The 23508-nt window shown below is 38.0% G+C and overlaps 1 protein-coding gene across 5 annotated transcripts in view; it reads left to right on the forward strand.

Moving 5' to 3' along the window:
• The window catches only part of Intu (inturned planar cell polarity protein), a 97909-nt gene that overhangs the window by 58488 nt on the left and 15913 nt on the right, over positions 1-23508 (forward strand). For 4 of the 5 annotated variants that reach the window (XM_048812036.1, XM_048812033.1, XM_048812035.1 and 1 more), the window contains exons 7-11: positions 2757-2834; positions 6010-6199; positions 14832-14885; positions 20665-20727; positions 21494-21715. In XM_048812036.1, the coding sequence (XP_048667993.1) occupies positions 2757-2834; positions 6010-6199; positions 14832-14885; positions 20665-20727; positions 21494-21715 (607 nt within the window). The remainder of the gene's footprint in view (positions 1-2756; positions 2835-6009; positions 6200-14831; positions 14886-20664; positions 20728-21493; positions 21716-23508) is intronic. The other variant, XM_048812034.1, reaches the window with a different exon arrangement.

Raw genomic sequence — 23508 nt, forward strand, 5'->3', positions numbered from 1 at the left:
CAAACCCAGTGCTTCACACATGTGAGGCAAGTGCTTTACCACTGAGCTACAGCCCCAGCCCCTCTTTTATTATTTTCCTGAAGAGGTTAGCCATTCCATTAGCCTGCATGTCAAAGCCCTTCTCAATTTCAGTGAGTCTTAAATTTGGTCTCATAACGTTGTCTTGGAGTTTATATTCTGATTATGGTTCCTTCTTTTCTTTAATGCTGTCTGAATGTTCAAGGCTGGCCACTCTGTCTTCCAGCTCTGAGATTCTGTCTTCAGCATGGGCTATTCCATTAGACTTTTACTGGTGGGTAGGGCATGGGTCTAATCAGGTTCAGGGTCTTTATCAAGTGATGTCTGCTCTGAAGAGATGAGATCAGCACACTTCCAGGGCTTGGCAGTTGCTCATCTCTATCAGAAGTCTGGATCTCAGGAGCCTCCCAAGAATTCTGCTCACAGGTCAGGAAGCTAATCCTTCATATATTCTGCTACCCAGGAAACAGCCCTCCAGGCTTGGTCCCTGCAGGTATTCACACCTGCCTGTTCAGATTCCTCACTCGCTTTAGCTTGTTATGTGACCCCTAGACTCAAAGGAGAAATTAAGTGGGTTCCCCTTCACTTTTCGGCTTGAATCCCCCTGAGGACAGTCTTCTCTGTGCCTGTTTCACTTCTGTCTGGTAGGTAGACTTTAGGCCACATGGCAGGCACTTGTGGGGACGGTCTGCATGTTTGCCTGATATCCTGCTCTAAGAAGCTGCAGTATGGCTGCCTCGAGCTGCCTCCTTCTCAGCTGCCCGCAGCCATTGGGAAAAAGCATGTAGTGCATCGTGTTGCCTCTGGATTGGCCAAGTTCAGGCCTCTTTTCTTGTCTCAGGATTTTCTGTACCAAATCTGTGTTTCTTCTCTCTCCCTCTGTGATGAATCAGTGTCACTAAAGCTGCCACTGCCATAACAGCTTGGCTCCAGTATCTCCTTTTTCTTTGTTTAATGTACCTAAATTTCTGAGTCTCTAAGACACTATGATTGTCCAATATTGAATTTTAGTGAAATTCTTCTTTTGCCCACCTTACTAAGGAGCAGTACTCCCGCTACTTGAATCCTGAGCCATGGAGCAACTAGGAATACAGTCTTCCTCTAGCCTGGTGACATCTTGAATCCTGGTGACAGTGCTTATAAACAGCTAATGTGTGTTTTGTTGCCTTAAAAGGGATTATAATGACCTGGGGCTAAGAGACTTCACTTTGCCAGAAGGTTGGATTATGAAGAACTAATAAGACTTGGAGAACATCCAGAATAAGATAATTTATGATGTGATGTCAGACAGAGTAAGACATTTGTCTTTCAGACTTTTGTTGTAGCCCAAAAGGCAAAATAGGGGAAAGAGAAAACACCGTGATAAACTGAAGGCCACATGGGCAGGTGGGGAGGAACGATAGCCCACCCAAGGAACTGAGCAGAGGCACTTACCTGCATGCTGATGGTATCTGCTATTAGGCACACGTTTCCACAAGAAATTTTATCCTGGAGCTAAAAAAGGACTGTTACTGCTGAGGTCCCTATGTGTATGCCCTAGCCAATTTCTTGGTCTTTATTACTCAGGGAGGTGGAAGGATGTTATCTTCCCTACACGTTTATGTCTTTCTGTCCTAGAAAAGTAGGCTTGATAAATTAGAATTAACTAAAAAATCCCCTTTATTCTCTATCCTGGTCTTCAATTAAAAAATAAGCTCTAGCTGCCTCTTAACCCCTCTTTTAATGCTCCCGCCCTCCACTCTGTTCCAGTTTCTTTTTCTTGTCTATTTTGGTTTAGATAGCTGTGAAAGATAAATATTACTCTCACTTGTCAAACTGGGAAAGAGGATTGAGAGATGTCGTGCAGGCTTCAGTGTCCTGAGTGTCTCTGTATCCCCAGCGTGATGCATGTGGTTCCCCCTTCCTTGCCTTAAAGCCACCACCTGTGTGCTTCTCTCCTCACCGCTCGGCGGAATGAGAAAAGGGCTGTCCTGCAGAATGTAGGGCAGGCACCTGATTACTTGCCGGTGTGAGTGAGCTACAAAAAGCTTTCAGTGGTCAGTGGGCTGCAGTGAACAAACAGCAGGAACCTCCTGAAGAAAACAGCATGAGGTGGCCCAGAGAACACCTTTGAAGCCAAGGTGGGTGCTTCCAGCAGGCTTCCCACGGCCTGGCCTTGCAAAAGCTCTTGACCTTCTGGACCTCAGTTTGCCTTTGACATAGAGGGACCTACCTTGTAGAATTCTTACAAGCCTTCAGTGAGAAAATGTAAATGCATTTCTTTCTTCTGCTCTCTTTCCTTTCTCCACACGTCATTTCCTTTCTTCCATTGTCATGGAAGGCGGAGGTTCAGTTGAGATCTGGTTAGTACTGGAAAGTGTCAAGAATTTTCCATTTCTTTCTCTTGCCCCAGGTGTTATGCTAACTACATTGATTCATTAATTGTTTCATTTAATCCTCAACATCAACCTGAGAAGGACTTAGTGATTATTGGCCCCATTTCATAGATATAGAGACTGAACTCTAAAGAGGGTTAAATAATTTAAATTCTGATGATATAAAAAGTTCATTTTGATTCATACTAGAAGCCCAAATGTAGACCTCAGAGTGATTGATTGCTAATGTAGTAAGCAAACATTTTTCACAGTTCAGCTCATAGTTGACATACACCTTACATATAAAATGTAAAAGTCTTCTGCTCCTTTTAGATATCTATCATTGATTATTACAAATGAATAAATATGTTTTGCTTTTTTTAGAGTTCCTCTTCCTCAGCTAAGGAATATGATAGAAGATGTTGCCCAAACTTTAACATTTATGTATGGTTCTTTAGATAGGTAAGTACTTCTTTGAGCTGACTCTCAAGTTTTAAATACATGATTCTGTATCACCTTTGGCCCTTAGTAATATTTCTTGCTTGAGAAGTTACCTGTTTGGTTCCTCTCTTCTTCCATATTATAATTGTCTCATTTTATACTAATTTTTATTCTGTAATGCTGGGCAGTTTTTCTTTTGATCCATTTCTTTTTTTCCTTTTTTGGGGGAGGGTTATTATGTTAATGAAATTTTTAGTGGACTAGTGATACTATATTATATAGTGATCACTGTAAAACTTAGTGAGTCGGTTTATTTCTGTAGGGGCAAATGTCAGAGGATTTCTCCATAACAGATACAGAGAAAAGTAAGACTCTAAATAAAGTTTTGTATTTTCTATTCCTTTAAGACCATTGTCCAATTCACTGTCCTAAAATACAATGTTTCTTTCTCAAAAAACATTTTACTTACAAAATGCACTGGTACAAAAAATATACGACAGAGAAGGCACTGAACATTTTCATGTTATTTTTCTATATATTTTCTACACAATATGAATGTATATGCTCTTTCTTTATACATTGAGCCCGTATTATACATATCCTTCTGCTTCTCACTTTTTTAGCCTTACACTTTAATGCGATGCACATTTCTTGATTTGAAGATGGAAATTTGAGATAACTATTCAACATTCAAGAATGCAAAATCATGGATGTAAAATGGATTTTTTTCTTAGTGGGATTTTTCTACGTTTCGTACTTCTAAGGGCTAAAATGATAGTTTTGCGTCCAAAGCCTTGAGAGCGTATCAGCATAAAAATCCAAACATTTTTCCAAACCATGGTGTTCTGCTCTATGGTGGATCTTTATTGTTAACTGTTCTCAAAGCATCATGGAGAATTTTCTGTGATGATGTCATCTGGCAAAACTATCTGTCTAGTTTGCAGTGTTTTACTGGAGGAGCCTAGAAGAGGTCAGCACATTCCTCCCCACCTGATTACTTGCCTGCATGAGTGAGCTACAAAAAGCAGGCATCTATACATAATGCTTTTACCTTTCACTAATCCAAAAATGTTTAACTAGTGAAGAGTAAGAGTGTACTTATGAACTACCTCCTTAAATTTGCACTAGAGAAGCAAACTGCTGTATTACGCCATGTACAGCAAAGCTTTTTGCACCCATAAAATGAGAGACTATCAAAGTTTAAGTTTCTGCAATGACTTTTAATACATGAAACAGTCAACTGAAGTTGCTCTGAAAATTTCCAGTGAATCAGGTTGGGGGCAGAGGGACTCAGTTTCTCTGAATCTCCTCTTGAAGTTTAGCTTTCATTGATTTGGAAGTATTTCCAAGATGGGAGCAAATTTAGTTTCTGTTTGTTCAAGTGAGAATTTGAAGAACAAACCAATATACTAAATGTGAAGATTCACTGAATTCTTAAAACTAAAAAGCAATATGAACCCAAGATGTTAATAGAAATTTTATAATATTTTAATAACAAAGTTTTTTCTGATTATGGAACATATTAAGGGCCCATCATGAAAAATTACAAAAATATTTTTATAAGTCCAAAGATCTAATTATCTTTTTAAAGTTGTGAGCTGTTTAGTTCCCTGTAAGCCATAGAAAACGGATTTACGTTATTAACAGGTTACTATTGTGGTCCAATTAAAGATCTAACATTTTCCTCCACCATTCCCAACCAGTCCATCTTGGTGTGTCTCAAAGCATGTTTCCATTCCAGCCAACCTCTCCATCATCACTGTGGCCCTGCGCAGCCACTGCTGTGTCACACTACAGTAGCCTGACTAGTGTCCTTACCTCATTTCTTGCCACTTTAATTAATTTTCATAAAGCAGTTAAAGTTATCTTTCTACACTATTGTCCGGCGCCTCTCCACCTGTTTGACATCAGACCTCAAACCACACCCCTCTCTACCCTGTACTGTGGGGTAAAGCTTACCCTGCCTTAGGGCTTTTATACCCTTTCCTCCTTGGGATATCAGCATAAATGCCTCATGCTTAGAAACTCTTCCTTAATCATTTTATCTAAAATAGCCAAGTATCCAGGCATGATGGCACTCACTTGTAGTTCCTACTTCTTGGAAGGCTAAGATGGGAGGATCACTTGAGCCAGAGTACAAGACTAACCTAGGCAATGTTGGGAGACCCAGGCTTAAAAATAAAAATGAGGAAATAGAATAACTAACCAGTCCTGACCCCCATTCCCATCAGCCTCTTCTCTGTATAGTCCTGTGTAGGTATGCAGGGTTTCACCGGCTGCTCATTCATTCTCTCTCCATTAGAATCACGGCCCCCGGAGCTCCTTGTCTTTTGTCTTGATGTTACTGCTGTGCCTCCGGAATTGAGATGGTGCCAGAACATGAAGGCACTCAGATATTTGCTGGACAAATCAGTGAAAGTTCTTTTCTTTTCTTTTGTACTGGGGATTTGAACCCAGAAGTGCTTTACTACTGAGCCACATCCCCACCCCTTTTTGTTTTGGGTCAGGGTCTCACCAAGTTGTTTATTGCCATGCTTAGTTGCTGAGGCTGGCTGTGTGATCCTGCTGCCTCAGCCTCTAAGCCACTGGGATCACAGGTACACCAGGTGTATGCCCATATCTGGAGTGAATGTTATTTTGTCATGTTAATGTCCCAGGTACCAGTTATGTGTGAGTTAGTAGCTGTTCCAATAAATGGTTGCAGTTAGTGCTGTGTTACTTTTAAATAGCTAAAACCAAGTATTCTCTCTTTCTTTCTCCCTCCTCCAGTAATTATGCCTTCAGTAATGGAGAGGAAAAAGGAATAATTTATGTTCCGTATTTTCACTTACTGCGTGCTACACTAGTTAGTAATAAGCATATTAAAAACTTAGGCATGTTATGTACTAGGTAGTTTATAGTGACTTCAATTATATTAACCCGTTTTTCGCAGAGTTGGAAGCCAAAATTCAGAGAGAGGTTAGGTGATTTGTCCCATGAGAGCTGTTTAGTAAGAGCAGAGGTAAGTTGCAAAGCCAAGTCTCCACTATTACAAAGGTCAGAATCTCTTTATTACATTTTGCCTCAAAGATAGCGGGAGTGATAAATGGTTGAGAAATAGTCAAAGGTAAATGCAACTTACATTTTCTACAAAAAACAAACAAAACCCAAAGCCGGTTTCCCTGTGCTGTCCTAACTTCAGCCCTTATTCCTTCAGGTCCTTTGGCCAGGTTGAGAATGCTCCTCGTTTGGATCATTTCTTCACCTTGTTCTTTCAAAGAGCGCTGCAGCCTGCCAGCCCCCCTCCCTGTGCCAGTCCCAGTGCTTGGCAGTACGAAGCTTCCAGTGCAGCGCTTTTAGACAACCTCCCTGGAGTTCGGTGGCTCACACTTCCACAGGAAATCAAGGTAGCGTTAGGTGTCAAAAATAAGAGTCAGTCCGCTAAAAATAACAAAATCGCTCGTTTTAAAAATTATTTTGTGTTTTTGTGGTGGGGTTGAACCCAGGAGTCTTATGCATGCTAAGCGTGACTCTACCACTGAGCTACACCACAGCCCAGCAAGATCTTTCTTTACATGAACAAATGTGTTTTGCCTTTGGATTGTCCCATGATGGTTAAATATTATCAGGGTGACATTAGTTGTAGATGACATTGTCTGTACACCCAGATTAACTGTACTATTGAATTATTGACAAGATCATTTCAGAGGCGTTCATCAGTGCAGATCACCATATGTCTAGTTACAGCATCTCTGTTAGTATTTAAAGGGGCACCGTCTTATAGCCATTTCTCTGCCTGTAGAGAAACCTAGGGTTATGTTATAGGAGAAAAATCTAATTCATGATTCTATTCTTCATGAAACTAGAACATGTGACTAAAGAAATGCCTTCTAGATAGTTGAATAATTTTTTCAGTTGATATATGAATCTCCTTGCTCAGCTTCTCATCTATAAAATAGGAAAAATAATAGTATGTACTTCATAAAGGAGCTGTAAGTTACTACATGTGAGTGCTTAGGATTTTGCCTGGCACACTGCAGTTGTGGTTTGGAAATATTATTATACAATTATTATTTGAAAGGAGCTGAAAAAACAATATTTTTTAGTTGTCAGTGGATCTTTATTTGTTTATATGTGGTGCAGAGAATCGAAACCCAGTGCCTCACACATGCTAGACAAGCGCTCTACCACTGAGCCCCAGCCCCAGCCCCTAAAGCAAGTTTTAAAGAAACTTCACTTCCTGTTTATTTTTATTTTGTTCTAATCTGTCACCTGCCTCATGGTGCCTCCTCTGCTGTCTCCAGCCAAAGTTACCATTTTTCTAATCATCTAAAACCCAAAAAGTGTAAAATACAGAAATGAACCTCACCAGTGTTTTCATAAGAAAATGTAAGTGTTCAACCAAAAAAGAAGTTACTAAATAATGTTGCCTTTAAGGTAGGAAGACCCTGCCTTCAGAGGGTCTCTGCCTTGGAAAAGTACAGGCCCACCTCTTGAGTCAGAACATACCAACTCAAGCAGCCTGCCGTTCTGGGTGGAGCTACCCCGCGCCTTGCCCCATCTCAGAGTCTCTTCATTAAAGAAACCTCTTTGGTCAAAATATGTTGCCTCTTCTTTTTGTGATAGTAAAGGTACTTAATGGTTTCAGGAAGGGGCATTTTTTTTTTTAATTTGTGGTTTAGAGTCATTAAGTATTATCTCCCTCTAAGATACTTCAGACATTTTAAAATGTAGTCTGTTTTATAAAATATAAGTCCTTTTATGTTCAGATTTCTTTTTTACTGGATTTTTTTCTTAGTTTAGAATGCATATGATTAGGAGACTTACTTTCTTTTCTAAAGTTTTAACCTAAAAGAGTACCAAACTTATAAATCACTGTGCAAATTCTGGTATGTATTTTTTAATTTATTGCCTCAAATTGTAACTGTTGTTTATCTCCCCAAAGCTTTGATAGTTTTTATTCTTGTTAAATCTTAGTACTTAGCAGTACTAAGACTGTGGAAGTCAGTCTTCATTGTGCCCAGTGCTCAGAATTAAGCTATGTCTTTTGGAATCCAGAAAAAGCTCTAGTTTGCAGTCAAGCAAAGTAGTTGAGACTAGTACACAGGAAACACTAGACTTAGAGCTTAGATATTTTCTATATTTTGTAGTCTGGTTAAGAGAATTAAGAATAATACTTTTGGAGCTGGGCACGGTGGTGCACACCTGTAATCCCAGCGATTTGGAAGGCTGAGGCAAGAGGATCATGGGTTCAGAGCCAGCCTCAGCAAAAGCGAAGCACTAAGCAACTCATTGAGATCCTGTCTCTAAATAAAATACAAAATAGAAAAAAAAAAATAAATAAAAAAAAAAAATAAAATAAAATACAAAATAGGGCAGGGTATGTGACTCAGTGGTTGAGTGCCCTCTGAGTTCAATCCCCAGTGCTATAATAATCATAATCATAATTTGGAAAGAGGGATAGATATTTTTGCTAAAGTTGTTTTAGGATTTCTTTAATTAATGTAAAGTTTGAAGGACATAATAACCTGTGAAGGTTATTTTTTTGTGTGTGTGTGTGTGTGATTGTATGTGTGTGTGTGTGTGTGTGTGTCTACATTTTAGGATAGTTTTAGGTTTGTAGAAAAATTCAGAGAGAGAAATTTTCTATGCATACCTGCTACCACACACCCCATGTCTCCCCATCGTCAGCATCTCTCACCACATGATAGAAATCATTATGACCAACCAGACATGGTCGTGCACACCTGTGATCCCCGCCTCTCAGGAAGCTGAGGCAGGAGGATCACAAATTCAAGGCCAGCCTCAGCAGCTTAGCAAGACTTTCTCAAAATACAGGTCAAAAAGGGCCTGGGGCTGGGGGTGTGGGGAGAGGCAGCTTTGGTTGTGGCTCAGGGGCAGAGCACTTGCCTAGCATGTGTGAGACAGTGGGTTTGATCCTCAGCACCATATAAAAATAAATAAAATAAAGGTATAAAAATTACCATAACAAAAACAGGGGGCTCTGGGAGTATAGATCAGAGCCCCCTTTTTTAGTAACAATTTTTGAGGGGATATCAAGGATTGAACCCAGGTAGAGCACCATGGGTTTAATCCTTGATACCCCATCAAAAAATTGTTACTATTGAACCTACATTGACACATCATAATCACCAAAATGCACAGCTCAAATTAGGGTTCACTCTTGGCGGGGTACCTTGTGTGGGTTTGGATACATGTATAGTGGCATGTATCCACCCTTGCCATCGCAAAAGAGTAGTTTCGCTGCCCTGAAATTTCTCTGTGCTGTACTTATCCCTCTCTTTCATCCTTCCATTCCTCTAAACCTTGGCAACAAGTGACCTTTTGATATCTCCATAGTTTTGTATTTTCAAAAATGTCATACAGTTGGAATCATGTAGCACACAGCCTTTTCAGATTGGCTTCTTTCACTTGGTATGATGCATTTAAGGCTCCTCCTCATCTTTTCATGGCTTGATAGGTCATTTCTTTTTAGTGTTGAATAATATTCCTTTCTTTAGATGTATCACAGTTTATTTATCCTTTTACTTACTGAAGGACATCTTGGTTACTTTCAAGTATAAACATTCTTGTATAGGTTTTGGTGTGGACATGAGTTTTCAGTTCTTTCTGGGTAAATGCCGAAGAGCTTAACTACTGGATCAAATAGTTTTAGGAGTATATTAGTTTTAGGGCTGGGGTTGTGGCTCAGCGGTAGAGTGCTTGCCTAGCATGTGCAGGGTACTGAGTTTGATCTTCGGCACCACATAAAAATAAAATAAAGGTATTGTGTCTAAATACAATTAAAACAAAATGTTTTTTTTAAAAAAAGAGTATATTAGTTTTGTAAGGCAGTGACTAACTGTCTTCTAAAGTGGTTGTGCCATGTGCATTCCTGCCGGCCACAGGGAAGGGTCCCCGTTCTGCATCCTCTCCAGAATGTGGTGTTGTCAGCTTCTGGATTTTGGCCATTGTTTTGGGTGTGCAGCGACATCTTATTGTCTTGATTTATATTTCTCTAATGACTTATGATGGGGAGCATATTTTCATATACTTAATTGCCATCTGCACGTCTTGTTTGGTCAGGTATTTGTTGAGGTCTTTGGCCCATTTTTTGGTGGGTTTGTGTGTGTTCTTATGGAGTTTGCAGAGTTCTTGTTATACTTTGGATAACAGTCCTTTATTAAATGCATCTTTTGCAAATATTTTCTCTAGGTCTATGTCTCATCTTGTGATTCTCTTGGCGATGTATTTAGCAGAGTAAGAACTCTTAATTTTAATGAAGTGTGGCTTGTCAATTATTTTTTAGTCAATAATACCTTTGTTGTCGTATCTAAAAAAATCATTGCTATACCCAAGGTAAGTTTTCCTCCCATTTTATCTTTTAGGAGTTTTATTGCTTTACATATTATATTGTGATCCACTTAGGAGTTAACTTTGGTGAAGGGTCTCCAGATTAAGTCTTGTCCAGATTCTTTTCTTTTTCATGTGCATGTCTGGTTGTTTGAGCAACATTTGTTGAAGACTGTCAACTGTCTTTGCTCCATTGTCTTGTCTTTGCTCCTTTGTTAAAGATTAGTTGATTATATTCATGTGGATCTGTTGTGGGATCTTTGTTCTGTTCCACTGATGTATTTTTCTATTGGCAAACGGTCTTGATGACCATAGCTTTGTGGCAAGTCTTGAAGAAAGGAGTGCCAGTCCCTCTGACTTCGTTCTCCTTCACTGTTGTGTTAGCTATTCTGGGTCTTTTGCTTCTCCATAAAAACTTTAGAATCATTTCGTCAGTTTCCACAAAATAACTTGCTGGTATTTTTGTTGAGACAGTATAGAATCTATAGATCAAGTAGGAAAGAAATGATGCTCAACAATATTGAGCCTTCCTGTCTATGGACTCTCTCTCAATTTATTTTGTTCTTTTTTGATTTTGTTCATCAAGTATTATAATTTTCCTCATATAGATCTTGTACATATTTTATCAGATTTCTAAGTAATTCATTTTGGGAGGGTGCTAATGAAAGAGTAGTATGTCTTTACTAACAAATTCTACAGGAAGGCAGCTGATTGTGTATATCGACCTTTGATCCCGTAACCTTTTCTGTGATCACTCATGGGCTCCAGGATTTTTTTTTCCCCAGGCTTGGTCATTTCTTTCAGGTTTTCTACACAGGAAGATCATGTTATCTGTGAAGAAAGTTCATTTTACTCCTTCCTTCCCAATCTGTATGCCTTTTGTTTTTGAACTTGTGATGTGATGTTGAACAGGAGTGGTGATGGGGAGCATCATTGCCTTATTCCTGATCTGAATGAGGAAATGTCTTATTTCTCACCCTTTAGCATGATGTTAGCTGTAGGGTTTTGATAGTTAAAGAAATCCCCCTTTTCCTAATTTTCTGAGAGGATTTTTAAAATTATTACCATGAATGGAAGTTAGAATTTGTCAGATTTTTTTTCTTTTTCTCTCTCTCTTTTTTTTTTTTTTACTGTATATGTTGATACAGTCGTGTAACTTTTCTTTTTCAGCCTATTGATGTGATTATTCTTATGTTGAACTAGCCTTGCATCCCTGGGTTAAATCCCACTTAGTTGTGTGGTATAATTCTTTTTATATGTTCTTGGATTATACTTACTAAATTTTGTAGAGGGGTTTTCATCTATATTAATTAGGGATAGTCTATACTTTTCTATATACCTTCATATGCTTTTGGTATTTAGGGTAATGCTGACCTCATAGAAAGAGCTAGAAAATATCTCTTCTTCTGTCTTCCTGCTTCTATCTTCTTAAAGTGTCTATAGAGAATTGGTATAATTTCTTCCTTCAATGTTTGGTAGAATTCACCAGCAAACCCATCTATGCCTGGTACTTTCTGGGCCTGGAACATTCTGGCTTTGCAAATTGATTAATTATCGATTCAGTTTCTTTAATATATAGACCTATTTAGAGTGTCTTCTTGTGTGAGTTTTGGCAGATTGTGTCTTTCTAGGAGTTGTCCATTTCATTTAGGTTATCAAATTTGTGAGCATACAGTTGTTCATAGTATCTTTTCTTATCTCCTTAGTGTCCCTGGGATTAGTAGTGATATCCTCTTCTTGAGTTTGGATATTGTTAATTTGTCATTTCCTCCCCTTTGCTAGCCTGACTAGACGCTTAATGATGTCATTGATCTTTTCAAAGAGCCAGCTTTGGTTTCCATTGATCTTTCTCTCTTACTTTCCTGTTTTCTGTGTCATTGCTTTCTGCTCTTTTTATTACTTCTGCTTTTTGTATGTGTATTTAATTTGCTCTTCTTTTTTCTAGTCTCTTAATTTAGATTGTTGATATAAAAGATTTCCCCTGAGCACTGTTTTTGGTACATCACACAAATTTTGATAAATCATGATACCATTATCATTTAGTTCAAGCTTCTGAGAGCTGGAGATATAACTCAGTGGTGCTTGCAAAGTATGTGTGGAGCTCTGGAAAAAATAATTTTTGTAAGCTTCTCTTGAGAATTCCTCTTTGAACCCTGTGTGATTATCAGTCTAGTGGATTAATGAGCACCATATTTGTTACTACTTTCTATTTACCGCCCTGTTTTTTTGTTCTCATTTTGTATTCTGTTTTTTGGTAGGCTTTTGTGCCAACAGCCTTTGGATTGTGAGCTTCACAAATGTTTCTTTTTTCTCCCAATTAGGTAGGACAGGACGGCTAGAATGAGCTTGAATTGGGTATTTCTCTTTTCCCACGTATAAGGTTACAGGTTTTTTCTTCTCCAATGTGGAAGGCTATTGCTGACTGCAGTTGGATATCTTTTCCTGAAGGTCAGTTAACTTTCCTGAAGGTCTGATGACATCCCAGAAGGTTAAGGTGTATTAACTATCTTCTCTGGAGGACAGGCTTTGTTAAGAAGAGTAGAGTGTTCTGGAGTATTCTGGAGTGTTTCTTTCCTCCTCCTCCTGCTAGAAGCATGAGAGGACTTTTTTCCCCCAATATTTACTCCTGATGAAAAACTCACAAGCCTGCAGGTCCCCGAAGACTGAGTCCTGCTGGAGTTTCTGAGTCTCGGACTTGCCCACATGGAGCCTCCAGCCGTTGGCCATGGTCCAGGTTTTCCTGTCCCGGCACTGGGCCTTTTGGCACTTCCTGCTTCTGAGTCTGTTCTGGAAAGTGATAAGCCGCTGAATTCCCATCTCCCCAGCCCTGGGGCGGCATTCTCTGTGTTCTTCCTTCTCTCACAGAGACAAGTTATTGACCTTGTTCTGCTTTAATCCTGTATATTAGCCTACAGAGTTCAGCAGCAGAAATGGCAACTCATTAAACAGTTTCTCACGTCAAAAATTACTTGTCATGACAGAGTGGTAGCTTCAGGCTCTTTATGTGTGTAACCAGAAACCAAAAGTCCACAAGGATTTTTTTTTTTTTTTTTACCAGAAAACGGAAAGAACTTATATACTTTTTCTCTTTGAGACTTTTTTTTCCTGTCTTGAGTAGTATTGTATTGACTATGTATCTTCTAAAGGAAAATACTAAGGAATTTAATGTCTTGAAGTACTCTGGTTAAAAACATGTATGAGGTAACTTGTGCCCATCAGATTTCAGTGTGAATAGTTATTTTTACTTGGATATAATTTATTTGTTTTGAGTTTAGTATATGATGAAGTCTCATTTAGTTTTATTTTTCAAGCATTTGCGAATATACTCATTTGTTAGGTACTCTCTTTTTAAATATGTTTTCCTAGAACACACTGGAATAGCTAAAAGAATAGGTGTTTTACTTGTTCTCATGATAATGAAGAAGCAGTTATGATAATCCTGTGTATTAGCCTGCAGAATTCAGCAGCAGGAATGGTAACTCATTAAACAGTTGCTCAGGTCAAAAATTACAAATCTGTAATTTCTTTGTCCTATAGTTTTTCCACAAAATAAGACTATAGCCAAAAAAAAAAAAAAAAAAAGCGTTTGCTAGATGCAGAAAATGTAGGTCACAAATGAGTAATAGGTCATTACTGTGTGAAATGCATTGAAAGCTGTGACCAATGTTTCAAAGGCTTTTGTCATCTCAGTAGGACATGGTGTGTGAAACAGTCCTGCAGAGAATGTCTCAGCCTTTAAAAAAAAAAAAGAAAAGAAAAGAAAGAAAGAAAACATTCTTATTCACGTACAGTTTGTATACTGCGAACTTCGATTGCCTGATCTTTTCAGTTTGTACATATACACACACAGATACATTACAGACTGAACTACAGGTCAGACATGCTCTGTTTTTAAACTTTGAATGCCTTAGGGCAAAGTTCAGTTAATTTCTGTAGAAACAAAAGCCAAATCTATGCAAAAGATTTATTTCTAATAACTCAGTAGGGTATTCAGTACTGTGCCAGATTCCAGGGGTACTCTTGCCTTCATGTTTTAATCTATGAATAAAGATTGACAATCCTTTTATTCAAAACATTGTATACCAGAAAGAGACAGGGAAAAATGTTGGCATTTTCCAAGAATACCACTGTTGAGAAATATACAGGAAATTGAAAAACAGAAATAGGTTGGCTGCATTAATATTGATTATCATTCTCATTTTTCTTCAAGAAATTTAATGGATTAAACTGTTTCTGAGTTAAAACTGGAAAGATTTTTTTACCTCATAAATTTTTATATTATTACATCTTAATAATTACGATTTACTTGAGGGGCTAGGGTTGTGGCTCAGTGGCAGAGTGCTTGCCTAGCATGTGGGAGGCTGGGTTCTATTCTCAGCACTGCGTGTAAATTAAAATAAATAAATAAATAAAGGTCCATTGACAACTATAAAATAATATTTTAAAAAAAGATTTACTTGAAAAAGGCTCATACGTTAAATAAATTAATGTCATTGTAGTTAGAAAATTTAAAAATAAGATGTTCCATTTTGAGACATTTCTTAAGTAAACAAAGCATACAGAGCCTTACTCAATTCTTCAAGTAATAATTAAGCACTTTTTATGTGTCCACCACAGCAAAGGAAAGAAGTAACTAATAGGAATCAAATGTTTATTACTCTTTTTTTTTTTTTTTTTTAAACATAGATGGAACTAGACACAGCATTAAGTGACCTGGAGGCCGCAGATTTTGCAGAACTGGTAAGAGGAGGAGGGGAAAGGGTCAATATTAATTCTTATTATGTAAATCAGTCAGTATTCTAAGTATTTACCAAGTGGACTTTTGTAATAATCTTGAAAAACACAACATTATGCCTTTTTTGACACTGGCAAAACCTGTTTTGTTTGCCTTAAGGTTTTTCTACTCAATGGAAAATATTTGTTACATAGTATGTAATATGACATTAAAAATGACTAATAACAATGGGTGTTCTTAAGAATGAGGCTTCTTGGGTTGGGGTTGGGGCTCAGTGGTAGAATGCTTGCCAGGCATGTGTGAGGAACTGGGTTCAATTCTTAGCTCCACATATAAATAAATAAAAATAAAATTCTATTGACAACTAAAAGAAATATAAAAAAATGAAAAACAAAGAATGAGTCTTCTTGAGGAAAGGAAATGTAGATGTCATATTGATCAACTTAAGTGAGAGTCTTTTATTTCTAAATTCAACTTGGAATTGTCAGAATGTTGTTTGTAATCTTTGAAAAAGTATATTTCCTTGCTCTGTCCAATGGAAAGGACAAGAAACAGTGACCATTTTAGCAATAGTATCACTACCCAGGCCATGGTGTATAAATGATATTTCTCATCAAAAGGAACCAGATTCCTCAGAAAAATGGCTCATTTCAGATTTGGGGCTGAAAATATATAAGTCTGAGAATATCATAACTTATAAAAAAATCCGGAGTGCTTTAAAAAATTACTGGGGATATATATATGATAGGGCTAGAATTGTCAGAAACCACCTCAGAGGGGCTCTCCCTTGAGCCTGCAGAAGGATAGTAACTGCAATCGATTAGAATAGATCTGATATGTTTAAATCCCAGAGTTCATAATGATACAAGAGGAAAAATAGGAACTTATTGATTAACTTTGGAAAATGCTAGGGAATGAACTCGTTTTTGTGAAAACTAGTAAATGAAGAAGAATCAAGTATTTATTCTGCCTTTCCTCTCTGAACTGTATATCAAAATACCAAATAAAGATGAAGGGGAGTTTCTCATGGAACGAGTCCACCTAACAACATGTTCAGAAAGAATGACAGAATTGGAATATTGCCATTGTGTAGTCCCTCAGTGATCTAATGATCTAGAAATGGTCATCAGTAGCTGTTAATATCACAGAAAGAAAGACAGCCAGAGAGTACCTGGTTGCTGATGGAAGGACACAAACCACCCATGAGGCCTCAGTACCTAACTACCAATTACAGGAAATGTCATTAAAATGGAACATGTTAATGACCCTATTGAGGTAAGGGAGGTTACAGTCAGCAAAATTCAGACCTGGAAACATAGGACTGTGTCTTCAACAAATAAACCAGAAAAGTGTGAGTGAGGCAAGGGGAGAGGGGAAAACTTGAGAGAGAAAGCTCTGTGTCAGTTATGAAAGACTTAAGCATGTCAACCAGGACAGCATATGGCCTTTCTTGGATCATGATTTAAGTGAACTTTTAAAAAACTTTTTTTTTTTAATATTTATTTTTTAGTTTTCGGCCGACACAACATCTTTGTTTGTATGTGGTGCTGAGGATCGAACCCGGGCCGCACGCATGCCAGGCGAGCGCGCCACCGCTTGAGCCACATCCCCAGCCCCTTAAAAAACATTTTTAAAAAATATTTATTTATTTATTTATTTTTTTTTTAGTTTTAGGCAAACACAACATCTTTATTTTTATGTGGTGTTGAGGATCGAACCCAGTGCCCCACGCATGCCAGGCGAGTGCGCTACCACTTGAGCCACATCCCCAGCCCACTAAAAACATTTTTAAGATAATCAAGGAAACATAAATCTAATGACGAATGTTAGATGAGAATAATTCTTGAGATATGATAATGGTATAATGTTTATATTTTAAATTCCTTCTGTTTTAGAGATATGTTCGGAAGTATTGCAGATGAAATGATATATCTGGTATTGGTTTAGAAATAATTTAACAGAAGGAGGAAAAAGAGAGGGACATAGATGAAACAAGATGAGCTAGGTACTGGTCATAGTCAAAGTGGGTTGATGACAGGACAACATTCTCTTTTTGTATCCATTAAAATTTCAGTATAAGTATTCTTTTAAAAAGAACAGGAGCCAGGTACAATGGTGCACACCTGTAATTTCACCTACTTAGGAGGCTGAGGCAGGAGGATCAAGGCTTAGTAATTTAGAGAGACCCTGTCTCAAAACAAAATTTTAAAAGTGCAGGGAGCAGAGAATGTGTAGTTCATGATAGAACTTGCCTAGCATGAGCAAGGCCCTGGGTTCAGTCCCCAGCACTGTAAACACACACACACACACACAAATAAATAAATAAAGTAACTAGAAAGTGAGGAAATAGAAGGCCTTAGGGTTGGATCATCCCCAAGAAGATTGCTAGTGAGAGTGGGGAAGGAATGTTAGCTTGAATAGGAGGCTGAATCCCTCATTAAGATCCTGAGCAAGTGGAAGGGAGTTTTGTTTCTAAGAATGGAAATTCAACCAAGGTTGTAATTTTTTTCACTGTTGGAGAATGTTTAGATGGAGAATAATTATTAGGAACAGTTTAGATCTAAAGTGTTAAAATATCAGTTTTTAAAACTTACAACCAATAGGTTTAATTTAGAATCTATCTCTGTAGAACATCATTTTAATGAGAGTGGAGCTAACAGTATTTTCTATGGTTAGAAAAGGATTTATTGGGATACCTGGGGTATAAGATCAAAAACACAATCAATAAAGGAAAAAATAACAAAATGAGAATGTAAAACGGTACAACTACTTTGGAAAACTGTGTGGAAGTTTTTCTTTAATCCAAATATATACCTCATAAGATTCAGCCATCCTATTCACATCTGTTTACCCAAGATAAATAAAAGCATATGTTGCTATGGACCAGCACGACATCATTTCAGAAACTGGAGGGGCCAGGAGGGGATGAAGAAAAGCCAAACACTCGCATATAGAGAAAAAGCTGGGCCATAGTGGGAAAGCCGAGCCCTAGTGAAGCTTGACTAACACCAGAGCCAGCTCAGCACGTTTATTATATAGGTTTGTCATCAGAATGTTTTTTGTGAGGAAGTTTTAGCAGAGCAGGCAGCCTGAAGGATACAGCAAAACTTACAAGACATCAAGGTCATCTTGTTATTTCTAGAATTCTCAATCTTCCTGGGAGTTGGTGTCTGAATCCAAGGTTCCAACTGTCAGAGCTGCACCTTTGCACTTAGCCTGCTGTGGCTACTGTTACTATAACAACTGGGGCATCTGAACCTGCACTTTTGGACAGGCAGCTCCCAGTGTAAATGCAGCCATGAGGGAATCAGAGACCATGGTTCAAGTCACCAGTGTCCACAATATGTATTGCAGAAGCCTACACATAACTCTTCATGACAGCTTTGTTTGTGATAACCAAAAACTAGAAATAATCCGAATGTCTATCAACAGGTGAATGGACAGATAGATTGTGTTATATCCGGCATTGGATACCACTTAGAAAAACCACTGGGGTGGGGGATGCATTAATGGACTCTTCTTGTCTTCATTGTGGTGGCACTTAAGCAACTGTATGCATTTGTTACAACTCACACAAGGGTTCACAGTGAATTTTACCTTAATATAAAAAATGAAAAGGGAGAATCTATCCTAAACTTTTTGTGAAGTTTGTTTAAAATTGTATCATATTTTTTTAATTTGTGTTCTTCAGTTTAAAAAAATTTTTTTATTAAGGTTCAGTTTATACTTAGTGAATTCTTCTTCCCCTTTATAGTCAAATCCTCTTTCTACCTTCTGTCACTTGCAACCACTAGTCTGTTTTCTCTTCCCATGATTTTACTTTTTCAGGATGTCACATAAGTTGAATCTGTAGTATGTAATTTTTGTCTAACCTCTTTCTCTTAGCATAAGGAGTTTGAGATTCATCTATGTTGTATGTATGAGAAAGTTTAGTCCTTTTTATTGCTGAGTAGTATTCCATTATATGGATGTATCACAATTCCCCAGTTGAAGCATATTTCATTTATTTCCAGTTTTTCATTTTCTTTAGGTTAATTAATTATAAAAGTCAAAAACAGAAATTGGGTGAAGATGTTATTAAAAGCAGAAGTCCTCCCATATCCTTCTCCCCCATTTCCATTCCCAACTATAACTGCTCTGATAGTTTAGAATGTGTTCTTCTAGACCTTTTTTTGAAATTCTTTTTAATTTTATATGACAGTAGATTGTATTTTGACATATCATTCACACATGGCGTATAACTTCCCATTTTTGTGGTTGTATATGATGTGGAATTACACTGGTCATGTATTCATATATGAACGTAAGAAAGTTATGTCCGATTCATTCTTCTGTCTTTCCTATTCCCAACCCATTCTCCTTCCTCCCACTTCCCCCATCCAATCTGGTGAACCTCTACTCCCCCACCCCAACCTCAGCTGACCTATTGTGAATTAGCATTCACATATTAGAATATTCAGTCTTGAGTTTTTTGGGATTGGCTTGTTTCACTTAACATGATAGTCTCTAGTTCCATCCATTTATCAACAAATGCCAGAATTTCATTCTTCTTTATGGCTGAGAATATTCCATTGTGTATAAATACCACAGTTTCTTTATCCATTCATCTGTCAAAGGGCACCTAAGTTGGTTCCATAGCTTAGCTATTATGAATTGAGCTGCTATAAACATTGATGTGGCCGCGTCACTACAGTATGCTGATTTTAAGTCCTTTGGGTTTATGCCAAGGAATGGGATACAAGACCTTTTTCTATACATATACATTTACATGCATAAACCAACGTGTGTATACATATATACATGTTTATAGTTGAAGAGGGGATGCTATATTTAATGAAAATTGGATCTAGTGAATATTATATTCTGCATTCTTTGCTGAGGAAGATATTCTAAAAATTCTTGTGCTTGTTTATATAAATCAACCTTATTTTTAAACTATCTATATGATAGTCTATGACTTTACATATCTAATTTAAATCTAATCATTCCTCCATTAATGAATTCCACATCATCTGTTACTTTTCCATGTTCCAAATAATTCTGTTATTAACTTTTATGTAAAAGTCTTGATTCTCTTATTTAAATATTTCTGTACTTTCTAGAAATGGAATCACTCAAAGAGTATGTGTATTTAAATTTTATTTTACATGTCAACTCAGTTGCCCACAAATTGGTTGTACCAATTTGTGTTTCCAAAAATAGTATATGGTAATACTGGATATTTTAGATGATGTATAATAAAAGATTTTTGTCCTAACAGATTGGTTTTAAGAAATCTCAAATGGGATAAACAAATTTTATATGCTGGTCCTAATCACTATTTATTTATTTATTTGGTACTGGCCGTTGAACTCAGGAGCACTCAACTACTAAGCCACATCCCCAGCCCTATTTTGTATTTTATCTAGAGACAGGGTCCCACTGAGTTGCTTAGTGCCTCACTTTTGCTGAGACTGGTTTTGAACTCTTGATCCTCCTGCCTCAGCCTCCCAAGCTGCTGGGATTTCAGATGCGCCACAGCTCAATAATATTTTATAAGAACCAAAACTAAGGTTGTTCTCAAATAAATATATACTTGTATTTTACCCTAATACTCTCAAATGTTGATTTCTAAAGAGGACATTATGAAAAGTTTAGGAAGGAAAGAATGTAACTTCTGTGTTGACTAATGTTGCTTAAGGAACTATTTCTCTCTCTCTCTCTCTCTCTCTCACACACACACACACACACACACACACGCATGCGCGCCACAATATAAATCCACTGTGATTTTTCTCCCCTCAGTCTGAGGATTACTATGACATGAGACGGCTATATACAATTTTGGGCTCTTCTCTATTTTACAAGGTAAGTTGAAGTTTGCATTTTTAATAATATCCAACGCCTGCATGCACAAATCTAAAGGAATTTTTCTCAAACTTTTACACATGAAAACTAAATCTATCTCTTTCTCTGTGAATGTAGGTACCTTAAGATTAAGATCTTAAAACAAGTATTATACCTACACATTTATAAATATAGTAAATACTTATAGTTTCATTGCATAGTGTAGCATTTAAAAATGTGTAAAGGAGAAACAATACTCAAACCAATATGTAGGAAAAAAGGTTAATTCTTTCTTGATGTCCTTTTGCAATAGTGTGTTTTTTATTCTGACTTCAGAAGTAACCATCTATCTTTTAAGGAAATCCTATAATATTTATTAAGTATTTGGTTTCCAGGGAGAACACGTTAAGTATCAGGTGAATTTAATAAGTTTCTGTCCACCTTGACCTCTGCTTCTCTATTTCCCATTTTCAGAATGCAGTTCTTTTCTAATTTTGACACTTGGGCTAATACCTCAGAGGCAATTTTGCTTTATGCTAAAAGTCTAGCTTTTGGGTACCTTGTTATTTAATATCTAGCTTGACCTCAGGGGAGAAAAACATTCACTTATGCTATGTCTTACTTTACTATGTTTGAATATAATAAAATATTGAATAATAAAATATTATTTTATTTGAATAATAAAATATTTCATGTCATCTGAAGAAGCATTTATAAAACTCTAGGAAGTATAGGATTATTGCTTGGTATCACTAGCTGACTTTTGCTCTTGGTGGTTAAATTCAAGGGTTATTTGATATGCAGTCATTTGCCTAAGGATGATCTTGTTGAGATTGCCGCGTACTGTCGCCACTATGGCCTGCTGTCTTTAGCAGCAAAACAAAGGATTGGTCAGTTGATAGTATGGAGAGAAGTGTTTCCTCAACATCACCTCCAGCTTTCTGCAGACTCAAGCACAGAAGCCTTTCAGGAACCGGAAGGGAGATATTTTTTGCTAATTGTTGGATTGGTAAGTTCACCTGGACTTCTTTCTTGAGATTGTTTTCCCCATCTGTTTATGTCTAAATAAATACACAAACATGCCCATTTAAAACTATGTATGTATTAAACACAGAATTCAAAAAGTTGTTATATAGCCTTTACTTCTTTTAGTTTATATTCCTTTAATATTCATGAAGAAATACTAATAATATCCAGGAAAATATTTTAGCAGGTTCTGAACACTTTTGTTCCCCATCTTATGGGGGTTTTATCCTCTGGTCTGTTTTGGAATATAGAAGAAGACATAAAAACAATGTAGAATTAGAAATGGAATAAATACATAATTGTAAATGAGAGAATTTCTTGTCAGTGGGGCTCTTTCAAAGCCGCTCTAATGAATTCTTTGTACCAAGAGAAATGATTGATAGTATATCAAAATATGATAATGTGAAGCCAGGTGCAGTGGTGCGTGCCTGTAATCCCAGCGGCTTGGGCGGCTAATGCAGGAGGATTGCAAGTTCAAATCCAGCCACAGCATTAGTGAGGACCTAAGCAACTTAGCAAGAACCTGTCTCAAACAATAAAAGAGTTGGGGAGGTGGCTCAGTGTTAAGTGCCTCTGGGTTCAATGCCTGGTACAGAAAAAAAAAAACCAAAAAACAATGTGAGATAGTTTTTAACTGTAATCAAGAAGCATTGATACTACTCCAGAAGATGAGGACAGAACTCCTTGGAAACTGGTGTGGAATGTAAGCTTTCCTGACTTAAAAATGAAGAAGCTTTGAGAAATCCCATGCTTTTGGTGGCTTGTTTGGAAATGACAAGAGGAATCAAGGATTTTGCTGTGTCGTCCAGACTGCTCTTGAACTTCTGGGCTGAAATGATCCTCTTGCCTCAACCTTCTGAGAAGTTGGGACTCCTGAGAAGCTTCGTCACCATGCCTGGCTTCTTCAGCTTTATTTAATAGAGTAGCACCATGCCAGGAACATAGCAGTTCAAAAATATTTGTCAGATTGTCCAAAATTCCATTTAATTTTGTGGGGTGCTTATGATATGCTGAGCACTATTTTTAAGTGCTTTATATGCATCAGACCATAATTTTTAACAAACGAATCAGGAAAGATAACAGAAGAAAAATTTTCTCCATTGGACAGACATTAATTTGGTCAATATTTTATTGAAATTTTTGGACACATTCCTAACTTTGGAATTTAGTAGAAAATATATACTAAATGTGTATATACCTAGCATTGCAAAATTTTCACTATCAATTTCTGTGCCTAAAGGCAGACTTTAAAATTTTCTCAGGGTACCAGCGGCGACAGAAACAGTTGGTCTCCTGGTAGGGGGGGTGAGGCACAGACACCCGAGTCTCCTCAATTTGTCGTCGAGCCAGAGGGGAGGAGCCGGGCCACCGCCAGCGCCCGGAGCAGGACCAGCGGCTCGCCAGTGTGGTGACTGCGTGACCCCAATTGGAGAGGGGGTGGAGCGGAGCCGCCACCCGCACCCGCAAGGTGGGCAGACCCGCGACCCAGTGGTACATGGGCGTGGTAGGAGGGGCAGGGCAGAGCCGCCGTTCGCGCTTGCAAGGTAAACTGACCTGTGACAGCCTGGCGGGTCAGGCCCAGTGGCCTGCCAGTGTGGTACACACGTCACCCCAACTGGAGTAGGGGCAGAGCAGATCCTTCTCCCATGCCCGGATCAGGCCCTGCCGGTGTGGTGGCCACGTGACCCCAATTGGAGTGGGGGCGGAGCGGAACCGCCACCCGTGCCCGCAGGGTGAGCAGACCTGTGACCAACCTGCAGATCAGGCCCAGGGGTC

This window comes from Marmota marmota, unplaced genomic scaffold (assembly GCF_001458135.2).
Source record: "Marmota marmota marmota unplaced genomic scaffold, marMar, whole genome shotgun sequence".
NCBI lineage: Eukaryota > Metazoa > Chordata > Mammalia > Rodentia > Sciuridae > Marmota > Marmota marmota.